Genomic DNA, 11,559 nt, shown 5'->3' on the forward strand with positions numbered 1-11,559 from the left:
CTATATCTCTCTAGGTTTGTATCTCTCTCACACAACCCCACATAGGTGGTGTACGTATACAAGAAGAGAATAGGTGCACCGTGCACGTACTCATGCTTCGTGCCCAGCCACACCCGCGCGGGTACACGGTGGAGTTCATTTGTTTACGAAATGGCAGCCCACGTGCTAATTTGAACGCCTGTAGCGGTTGTTTACCTAGGGAGGTCGTGTACCACGTGTGCAGGAAACAAAGTTCGACTTGAAGCGTTGCCGCGTTCTTTTTAAATAAAGTTATAGCGCTCAATGGCACGTACACAGAATATAAAATGATTTTTATGGAGAAAAAGGTAGTCCACTCACTATATACAATGGAGCCTGCCTGCCTGGTTTGTCGCTCTTCAGAGTATCTCACACAAGGCTGCGGTGGCCTCTCTCTCTCTCTCACCGTTGGTCACTGATCCAGCCGCATCCCATCCGCCGGGGGAAAGGGAGTGCGGTGGCCTCTTTCTCTCTCACCGTTGGTCACTGATCCGGCCGCATCCCATCCGCCAGGGGAAAGGGAGTGTGGTGGCCTCTCTCTCTCACCGTTGGTCACTGATCCGGCCGCATCCCGTCTGCCGGGGGAAAGGGAGGAAGTGCATCATTTCTCCGTTCGACGGCGCCGAGGCACCACGTCCCGATCTGCGGTACACGTCGTTCTCTCTGACCAAGCTCCGGCGCGGCAGGGCCTACGCCACCTGCTCGCAGATTCCGCCCACCGCCGCTCACCTAGTTACATCCCGATGACCTCCAGGTATCCCCTCCGGCCTTGCTCCACATCCCGTCTTCCCACGTCGCTGCATGTGGGTCTTCCATAGTTCTTTGCCCAAAACGTAGCTCGTCCGGCATACTTTCCATATTGCATTCTCGTCCTCACACCGTTTTCGACAAACACAAGCGCGTTGTTATCTTCCCTTAGGACAAGGAATATGCTTCTTTTTTGTCGTCGCATGTGTCATCAACTGTTATTGGCCAGTAATTGTTTCCTTTCTACCTCTTTTTTGCAAACAGGGCTATCCATTTCACCTCGTTGCTATTGCGACCTTTTGGTGAACTGCACAAATCACTTTCTTCTTAAGAGTGTTTTGTGCGGTTGTACTAAAATTTCACACGGGCAACGTCTCTACATTTCAGTGCGACTGCACAAAGGGAGATTGGTTTTGCTCTATCCTCCTCATCCAACTCCGAGCCTAATCTTCTCCAACTAGTTAGTCTTAAGAGAGACTGCAAAGGTGACCGGCTTCTATTTGTGTGTTTATTGTTTCATCAACAGTCCTCTATTATCGTAATCACACTTAATATCTTTGGAACAGGGACGCTCAGCTCTATTTTAGTGGAACTGCACAAAATGATCGGAATGTTGCATGCTCCAAACAGCTACTTTTTCCCCAGCATGCCTTGTTGATTTAGACAGAGCTGGGGGACGTTGCTGCCAATGAAAGCATGGATCAATTTTAATTTAACACCTTCTCACAACTCTGTCTTCAATTGTGATGTAATTATTTGCTCTGATCTGCTAATAATTGACATGCATTAGCAAGGAAGTTAGTTTTTTATTGTTTCCGATAGAGCATCGATGGCAAGACACGCGAAACAAAAGCTGAAAGCTCACACCATTGTACAATTTCATGTCGCTTGAAAATTATTTGTATAGTACGTCAATTATGTAAACAAATGATGGAATCTTGATAGCATTTCCAGAAGCCTCTTCATCATCTGGGTCCATGTGCCATGCACAAAATTATACTCCTTCGTTCTTAAATATTTGTCTTTTTACAAATTTCAAACGGGCATATTTTAGAGTGTAGATTCACTCATTTTGCTTCGTATGTGTACTCTCTCCGTTCCTAAATATTATATTCGTCTTTCTAGAGATTTCAACAAGTGACTACATATGGAGCAAAATGAGTGAATCTACACTCTAAAATATGTCTATATACATCTGTATGTGCCAGTCCATTTGAAATCTCTAAAAAGACAAATATTTGAGTAGTCACTCGCTGAAAACTCTAGAAAGACAAATACTCCAGAGTATATTTAAGAACCGAGGGGGTAGTGCACAACCGCATGGTAGACTCAGCCCGGTCGTTACGCCGCATTAATAGTGAGTAATGAGCAGTCAAATCATAAGCCCCACCTTTCCCACTGTAAGTTGCTCTAAAGAAGCAACCATCAATACGCTCTTCTTTGAATCCGCTCATACTACTCCATCCGTCACTGTTTATACAGCACGCTTCAGAAAAAACAAAAAAAAATCCATGGGACCAAGGCGACTAGTTATCGGCCTGAAAAATAGCATTGGTAGTTATAGCACCGCGTCTATTACTAGAGGGAATAATGCGTACACACATGCATGCAGTGCTTCCACCCCGGGTACACACATGCATGCACTTACTCCACTCCGTAGTAGTACAGTACATGTGGACTTGATTGTGGTTACCACGCCCTAATTAATTGAGCATTAAACCAAACGCGTCTAAAGTCTCTCTGGTGGTGGAAATGCATTGAGAGAAATGCATCATAATGAAGCACACTCTGTAAACTGTGACGGAGGGAGGAGTAGTATGAAGGTGCAAAACCAAGTACGCGTATGGCCAGTCGGTCAACGCACCTCCTCTTGGCATATCACTGACATGTGGGACATGAGTGTGAGCAAACCGATCTCAATTGACGGCAAAGAGCCAACCCGTCGTTCCTTGAGAGAGACGAGGAGCGAGAACACACAGACGGGCTCGCACGGAGGCCAAGATATATTCGAGCATGGTTGGTTGATCGATATCATTCATTACATGTTGGGCTGCCGTTTTCCGCCCTTCTCCGGAATAAACGTGTACTTTATCCGAGATAAAAAATAAGAGTACAGATGCTCCACCATGCGGTTCTAGTAGTAGTACTACTAGTACTACTGCACTTAGCTCTTCGCCTCTTTGTGAAGTCGAACAATGATGGCACTCCGCATGTTGGGTACTACAGTATATGCCTCTGACAATCTGACACCTAATGGACTGATGCATGTCCACCGAGGGTAGGTTGCATTAGTCAAAAGACGTAAGCGAGCTTCACCTTGTCCTGCAAGCTTCTCCTCATTCTGCGAGTTGACGGGACACACCAAAAAGTAGTGCTAGTCCATACTCCCTCCTTTCCGGTTAATATGGCTTAACCTTTTTTGCGGGTAAATGAGAGAGTTTTATTCATATATATAAGCATTCTTAGGACGATCATCCAAGACAATGGTCACTAGGAAGCGAGGTACCCCGCAAAAAAAGAAGTAGGAAGCGAGGTGTTTCATCAAGCCAGCTCTCGGCCACATTCAAAGTGCAGCAAGCACGGTTCGCACGAAGATGCGCCGCAAGGTTTGCTGACCTGTTTACGTGCTGAATAACAAAAAGAGAGGAAATATTACCGACCGCTACTATTTGTAACAGGATATGAGCCAGAATTAAGCGAGAATTATGGCGAGTGTTCCATGCAATCAACTTCCATTATCACATGCGAGAACCCTCGAAGAGAACCTAATGTGTTGAAGATTGCTTTATCACATTTTAAAATTATAATAAGAGTGCAGATGCTCCTCCATCCGGTTCCTAGTACTAGTATAGTACGTACCTTTATAGACTATAGTAGTAGTACTAGTAAACTTTGCGCTTGGTTGTTCGCCTATTCGGGAAGTCGAACAATAATAGCACTAGTAGTAGTATAGTGTATGCTTCTGGCAATCTGACACCGAATTAACTGTTGCACGTCCACCGCCTGACCAAGGGAGAGCTTGCATTAGTCAAAAATTTCTCCTTGTCCTGCGAGCCACCGCGCGCAAGCTTCTCCCGTCTTGCAACCTTCTCCTCGTTCGGCAAGTTGACGGGACACAGCAAAGTAATGCTAGTCCATACTGCCTCCTCTCCGGTTAATATGGCTTAATTTCAAACGACATAAATGCACTGTCTGTCACTGTATATTTGTAAAAATATGGTCAGTGGACTTCATAATACGCTCATTGCGCTCAATATATATATATATATATATTCCGGTGTTTATACGGTCACTAGCTCACCCTGACTGAGTATGTGTGTGTATGCACGTGTAGGTTGAGCACTTGAGCGTGACCGTGTGTGTTTCGTCGCTCGGACATGCATGCATTACGGCGTCGCGCGTGTTTTTGCGTCCATGTGTACGTGTGACTGTTGCATACACGTAGGGGGAGTACGTGTAGAGGCCACTAAGAAGCAGTCAAATCACACAGTAAGTTAGTTGGAAGAAGCAACCATCATTTCACTCTTGAATGACACGTACGCAATATAAATGGTTGATATGGAGAGAAAAAGAAAACCACTATATATACACTAGCAGGAGCCTAAGCTACAAGCCTGCTTGCTTAGGTTGGTCTCTTCACAAGCATAGAACGACGGGCCTGATCCCGCAGCTGGGGGAAGGGAACAATGTTCTGCGTAGACGCGGTCGACATCGGCAAGGGAGAAAACCCACAGTCGGTGCGTCCCAATCGGGGGTCACCGCGGTATGGGCCAATGCCACGTCCCAACCGCCCTTCTAGCTACAGCCTGACGTCCCAGGTAGTCCATCTTCCTTTTGGAGCCGGCTTGCTCCACTGCCGTAGCTCCATCTCCATGTCGATCTTTCTCTACTTCTACCGGCTTCTAATCCCTCCGTTCCAAATTACTCGTCGAAGAAATGGATGTATCTAGAACTAAAATACATCTAGATACATCCATACCCGCGACAAGTAATTCAGAACGGAGGGAGTACTTGTGATGAGTTTATGTCTCATGAACTAGTGCGAGTACTATTATTCTAATCACACTTCTTTAATATCTTTGCCATCAGGGATGCTCAGGTCGATTTTAGTGGAACTGCACAAATGCATCGTATGATCCGAGGGTGCCAGCCGTCTTTCCTTCGACAGGTTCTACCTGCCCAGGAAATTAAATCATGTTTAGGGTTTAGGGTTTAAGTCATAGTGACCCCATCAGTACTTTTTCTTTCGTACACGCTCTCACAACTTTTTTCTTTAGTTGTGAAGTAAATATTGGCTATGATCTGTGAATCATTGAGATGCATCAGCATGCGTGTTAGTTTTCTTTTGTATTTGATGGAATGTTGTAACGGGGCAACCTTGGAATACGAATGAAAATGGAGTGGAAAGTTTCCGTTTTTTCGGAGAAAAAATGGAAACGGAGAGAAACCAACGTTTCGTTTCGTTGGATCGCGCCATCGAGCAAAACCAATGTTTAAATCACGTCTGTCGTGTTCGTGTCTCACCCTCCTCCACGGCTCGACCCCAGACGGTCGCTCGGCATGCCACTCACGCAAACCGAGTATACGATAACTTTCCCGCCTACTTGTCGATGGATCGCGCCATGGAGTACTAGCACTACTGGAAGAGATTGACGAGTTGGGGGAGGACAGCTAGCTGTAGCACGGACTCCCAAGAACTTTTTACATGCATGTTGTAGCCGGCTATTGCGACCTTTGAATGCGGAGCAGCCGCATGCACCCAGAAGCGGCGCAGGCGACGCTCTCTCGGCCGGCGCGCCGCTTCAATGCCGGCGCCAGTGAGAGGTCACTTCCGCTCTGGCCGGGCATGAATGCGGCACTGACCGTTTCGGGCGGGAAGCACGTGCGGGTGATGAAGAGGGTTTGGGTTGGTCAGGACCGGCCGTGGCAGCAGTCCGGACGTGCGCAAACAAAAGATGATGTACGTTAATATTGCTGTGTATATTATTAACAACGTAAATAATGTGCCAGTTGGAAAAATTGATTGGAGATGGAGATGGAAATAGAATTTTACATAAACATGGATATGCATGTCTATGTCTATGTGTGTGTGCGCGACGACTCTCACGACCTGGAAGCGGGGGTGTGTTTTTGATCGAGTTTTCTTTCTTGGTACGTTAGAAAATCGGTTTGTCTAATTCACATCTAGATGTTATTTAAGGATATCACATCTAAGCTCCCACAAGTATATAATGTAGCAACAAGAAACAAAAAAACACTAGGAAAAAAATAGACCACAAACAGAGTGGACATCAACTTAGGGTTTGCACTCTCCACACGCTCGCCGCACTACATATATGTTACACGCTGGAGGCTCAGTGTTCATTTGCTAGGGTTTGCTATATTCAGCTCGGTCACTAGCAGCCTCCCCAAGCCACGTAGGATCCAGCATGGCAAGCTGACATGGATAAGATTCAGCCCGGTCCGATTCGATGTTTATATGGGCCGAGCCCATTAATTCAGCCTTTTTAGAATATTTTTTCCTTATTAATTTGGTCGACTACATGGGTCAAGCCCATAGTTTAGCCTTTTTATTTCTGGGCCATGGCCGCTTATAATGCATTTGTTATTAGTTTTTGTCCTTCTAGAAAAATATTGTTTGGGCCATGGCCTTTTCACCCCAAACCACATTTGTACCACCTTGGTATGTCTCGTGGTTTGTACCACCTTGGTATGTCTCGTGGCCTATTCAGGCCCGGTACTAACATGGCAATTGAGTAATTTTCACAACCAGGCATTAAAGCAACATGTACACATGGAATACAAAATTTCATTACACAGGAATACAATGTCTACATAATTTGCCTTATCTCACTACTACATGACATTGTTCAACACGTAGGAGCACATCTGGTACTATCCTAACAATGTCTTCATTGCTCCCTCTGATGGGAAAGTTCTCCAGGTGCAACAACTTGAATTCCTACAACAGAACATTACATGAATAGATCAATCAAGGAAGAAACATTAAAACAGGCTGAAAGCATCACACACACAAATAATAACAACATACATTAATGTATAACATAATAAAAAAAATCTATAACCAGGGCTATTTCTAGCCAACCTGTGTGCATGAATCATAATGGATCAAGCAAAAGACGTATAACCATCAGCAAACAACAAATATTAGTGAAAGGGGACAATTTCTAGTACTCGTCATTTTTGCAAAGTGAGCAAGAACGATGATATTTTCCTACACATACTTTCTGACTTTTCCTTAGTCGTATAGTGCATTTGACATAATAAAGCAGCTCTCGAACAAACAGAAGTTCTGCATCTTCACATCCCAATTGAGGAGATCTGTGGGATAACCTACCCTGAGGAGCTGGCCGCGGGATCTTCTCCATGGCCAGCCCCCTTCTTTCACAACACTAGATTGGCCTCTTCACGAACCTGCAAAAATAAATGCACACACACATCAGATTAGGGGAGACAATGGGAGGAAGAAGAGAAGAGGAGGAGGGATGTGTATGCAAGTGTATAAGCATCAAGCATGAGATACTTTTCAAATTACTATGAACATTCTTAGTTTCTAGCAGGGGTATATGTAGATGTTGGCATTAATTGAAAAAAAATGGATATGAACAAGAAGGCGCTGCTACACAATAATGGGTGAGAACAATCAGGTACTGACAGGGGTATATGGCAGCACCATCGGTCAATGCAGGACACTACCAGCAATGTAAATGCAATAGCAGCCTTTCTGACGTTTGAGAGCACTCTCACTGTGCTATAGTTAACTGCAGTTTCATTTTCAACAAACACTTACGGAGCACTTAGTTCTAAATAGCAGTCATGAAACTAGGAGACCCATCTATCTGAGATCTTGCATGCAAGCTAGCTAGTTGCACTTGCACCACTAGTTAAAGTTGGTTTTAACATTCATCAACATACATGCTCACTGTACTCTAGATTAATGGACAAGCATTAGTGAACCAATGTCAGAGAGTGAGATCGAACAAACAGAGCACATGAGAGCACGACATTTATAGCACAAGCATGAAAATCAAAACAGCAGAACTCCAGTTTGACCACTGCAATTATAGATACCAACAATGGCTACCTATTTAGCAATTTGATTTCATTTAAATGCAACCAGGGGAAAAACATCATGCTCGTGGATGCCACCTTGCCCTGATGCATTTATGTCTTAACCAGCTTCATACACTAATAATGCTGTCATGTATTATGCTCTATGGTGTGCTACGCCCAAACAGTGAATTACCTCTATAGTCCTTGTGTTCAGGGTCAACATAGGAATCAGGGAGCACAAAGAGAACACCAGGAATCCCTGCGGCACAACCAACAGATGTACTTAGGCATGCTCCCATCTACCAAAAGGAGAAGCAGACATGTTTGTTAGCTCTGGTAATTTTACATGTGGATAACACGAAAACATTCAAGCTTGATGGCCGTCTCCTCGTCAATCTCGCACCCGAACCCGAAGTAGCGCTGGCATGAGACGTTGTAAATCTTCCTCTTGGCCTCCTCCTTGCTGCTACACATTCAGAGACAGAGCAACATCATATCATCAGGCTTCCATGAATAGTACTTGACAGAAAGCAACACTGAGCCGGCCTCCCAGCCCAAACAAGACTCAAATTTGTAGTCTTTGTCACTCATTTCCGAGTAGCGGGAGAGTCTGGCTGAGCCGCTCTCGCAACGGGAAGGAGGCCGGATGGATGGACGGGTACCTTCCGAGGACCTTGGCGAGGGTGTGGATGTAGCAGTCGATCATCTGGTGCTTAGAGTCACCCTCGCCGCCGAGATTGTCCATGACGATCAGCCAGTGCTCGTAGTCGCAGCCCGGGAACAGCGGCGCCATCTCCGTGGGCGCCCGGTCCCGGCCCCGCCGCCGCCCCGCGTGGGGGAGTACCCGTCGGCCCCCGGCCGCCGCGCCATGCCCCTGGCGCCCCTGACGCCGCGGAAGAGGAGCTACGAGGAGGCGACGGCCACGGGGTGCAGCATCTCCTTCGTCGACACCGGGGTGCGCGGGATGGACCCGGGGGAGGCGAGGCGGTGGGAGATGAGGAGGCAGGGGAGAGCACCTGCGGGCCATGGAAGTGGCGGCGGCGGCCATGGAGAGAGAGATAGGGAGAGGGGAATGGGGAATTCGGGATCGAGCCGGGACAGAGACCTATGTGGGTTTAGCAGTGGAGGGGAGGGAAGGGTGTGGACGGATTCGAGGCTGGGCTGTCCGGATCTGACTCGAGTAGGAGGAGGAGGAGGGCACGCTACGGTGGAGAGGGATGGTCGTTGCCGGCTGGGATCGAGAGGAGGCAAAGGTGGAGGGACTTGCAGTCGAGGTGCGAGATGGGGCGACGGCGGAGGGACTTGCAGGCAAGCAGCGAGAGGCAGCGAGGTGTGATCGGGGAAAGGGATAGAAGTGGATCGGGGAGGCGGCGGCGGGGCTGGCGGCTGTGGGAGAGAAGGGGACGCGAGGAAGAGGAGAGCCGGCTGTGTTAGGGTTACGTGGGTGAGAGGATGAGGGGGTGAGGGCTGCCGTTGGATGCTCGCAGATCCAACAGTGTTTGAGCATGATCTGCGTGATATGTCTATTGACCAATCACAACGCAGCAAAGAATTTAAAGAGTTCAAATGAGTTTTTTTTTGTAAAATACCTATCAAATATATGTTTAAATGATACCATATTTTGTATAAGTTTACATCTTGGATTGGCAAACAATATTGACAAAGGGAGTTTTTATTTTTTAATACAGAAAATCAATTTTCCATTTTTCTAGTGCCCAAAATAAGTTTTTTTTGTGAAGGACCTATCATATATTTGTTGCAAAATTGGACATACTCAATTTTATAAAATACTAGGACATGTTTAATGCACAATTGACCAAATGTTTGGGTGTCAAAAAATTTGATCCACCTCTGCCGAAAAAGACAAATTTTCACCGATTCAGCTGGAAGCGGGTCAAATTTGAACTGCAGCTGCCTCATAGTTTGCTCTATATTTTTTCCAAAAATCATTTCCACGTACATAGGTATCTATTTAATCAGATTAACACCAAAAAATTCCAAGATTCAGCCACTAGCTACGAACGGTCATGCCCGCCGTTTTGACCGCATTTTGAAACGGGCATGAAAATTTCAAAAAAATAAAAAAAATAGAAAACATTCGCATTGTGTCATTATATGTGGCCAAGTTACTACGAAAAATAATAAACTTGTAATACGATAATTATTTTAAAAAAGTGTTCTTAGAAACGAGCTATCATGTGTGGATGTCAATGGCTTTCAAGCCAAATGTATCTTATGGCCACATTCATGGCATAGTTTGTTCAAATGATCTCATATTGTGCACAAGCGTGAATATAGGAATGGCAAACAATGTTTCCTAAGAAAGTTTTCATTTTCTTTGGACGAAAAAATCATTTTCCATTTTTCGAGTGACCAAAATGAGGTTTTTTTGTAAAGGACCTACCATATATTTGTTGCAAAACTGGACCAAATCAATTTTGTAAAATATTAGGACATATTTAATGCACAATTGACCAAATGGTTGGGTGTGAAAAGTTTTGATCCACCTCTCGTGAAAAAGACAAATTTCCGCCGATTCAGTTGGAAGCGGGTCAAATTTGTACTGCGGCTACCTCATAGTTTGCTATTTATTTTTTTCAAAAATCATTTCTAGATACAAAAGTAGCTATTTAATTAGAGAAACACCAAAAATTCCAAGATTCAACCACTAGCTAGGAACGGTAATTCCCGCCGTTTTGACCGCATTTTGAAGCAGGCATAAAAAATTCAAACAAAATCAAAAAATTGGAAAACCTTCGCATTGTGTCATTATATGTGACCAAGTTACCAGAAAAAAGAATAAATCTGTAATACGGCAATTTTTTTTTAAAATGTTATGTGAAATGAGCTATCATGTGTGAAGATTCATGGCTTTCAAATCAAATGATCAATCTTATGGCCACATTCATGGCATAGTTTGATCAAATGATTTCATATTGTGCACAAGGGTGAATCTTGGAATGGCAAACAATGTTGCCTAAGGGAGTTTTCATTTTCTTTGCATGGATAATTCATTTCCCATTTTCCGAGTGCCTGAAATGAGGTTTTTTTGTGAAGGAACTACCAAATAAATGTTGTTAAAATGGACCAAATAATTTTTCTAAAATACTAGGCCATGTTTAATGCACAATTGACACAATGGTTGGGTGTCAAAAGCCTTGATCCACCTTTGGTGAAAAAGACAAATTTCCGTCGATTCAGTAGGAAGCGGGTCAAATTTGAACTGTAGCTGCCTCGTAGTTTGCTCTTTATTTTTTCCAAAAATCATTTCTAGGTACATAACTATCTATTTAATCAGAGAGACATCAAAAGGTTTCCAAGATTCAACAAGTAGCTAGGAACGGTCAAGCCCGCCGTTTTGACCGCATTTTGGAACGGGCATAAAAAATTCAAAAAAAATAAAAAAATTGGAAAACCTTCGCATTGTGTCATCATATGTGACCAAGTTATCGGGAAAAATAATAAACTTGTAATACGGCAATTATTTTAAAAAAGTGTTCTCAAAAATGACCTATCATGCGTGAAGATCCATGGCTTTCAAGCCAAATGATCAATCTTGTGACCACATTCAAGGCATAGTTTGTTCAAATGATCTCATATTGTGCAGAAGGGGGCATCTTGGAATGGCAAACAATGTTGCCTAAGGGAGTTTCCATTTTCTTTGCACGGGAAATTCATTTTCCATTTCTCGTGTGCCCGAAATGAGGTTTTTTTTTAAGG

The 11,559-nt window shown here is 44.5% G+C and overlaps 1 protein-coding gene across 8 annotated transcripts; it reads right to left on the reverse strand.

Annotated features, from left to right (window-relative positions):
- Positions 1-6,554: 6,554 nt before the first annotated feature.
- LOC123063380 (multiple organellar RNA editing factor 2, chloroplastic) lies at positions 6,555-9,287 on the reverse strand. Of its 8 annotated transcripts, none has more exons than XR_006430290.1 (5): positions 8,513-9,287; positions 8,243-8,302; positions 8,033-8,138; positions 7,124-7,200; positions 6,555-6,727 (listed from the first exon to the last, which is right to left on the reverse strand). XR_006430290.1 is itself a non-coding variant. In XM_044487146.1 (4 exons), the coding sequence occupies exons 1-4, from the start codon at positions 8,885-8,887 to the stop codon at positions 7,193-7,195; spliced, it is 552 nt and encodes a 183-aa protein (XP_044343081.1). In that variant the 5' UTR covers positions 8,888-9,287; the 3' UTR covers positions 6,555-7,192. The 8 variants fall into 8 exon arrangements, 1 of the variants encoding a protein (XP_044343081.1); XR_006430289.1 differs by having other exon boundaries at positions 8,243-8,305; XR_006430295.1 differs by having other exon boundaries at positions 8,033-8,098; positions 8,186-8,305.
- Positions 9,288-11,559: the final 2,272 nt, after the last annotated feature.

The sequence above is a fragment of the Triticum aestivum genome, chromosome 3A (assembly GCF_018294505.1).
Source record: "Triticum aestivum cultivar Chinese Spring chromosome 3A, IWGSC CS RefSeq v2.1, whole genome shotgun sequence".
Classification (NCBI taxonomy): domain Eukaryota; kingdom Viridiplantae; phylum Streptophyta; class Magnoliopsida; order Poales; family Poaceae; genus Triticum; species Triticum aestivum.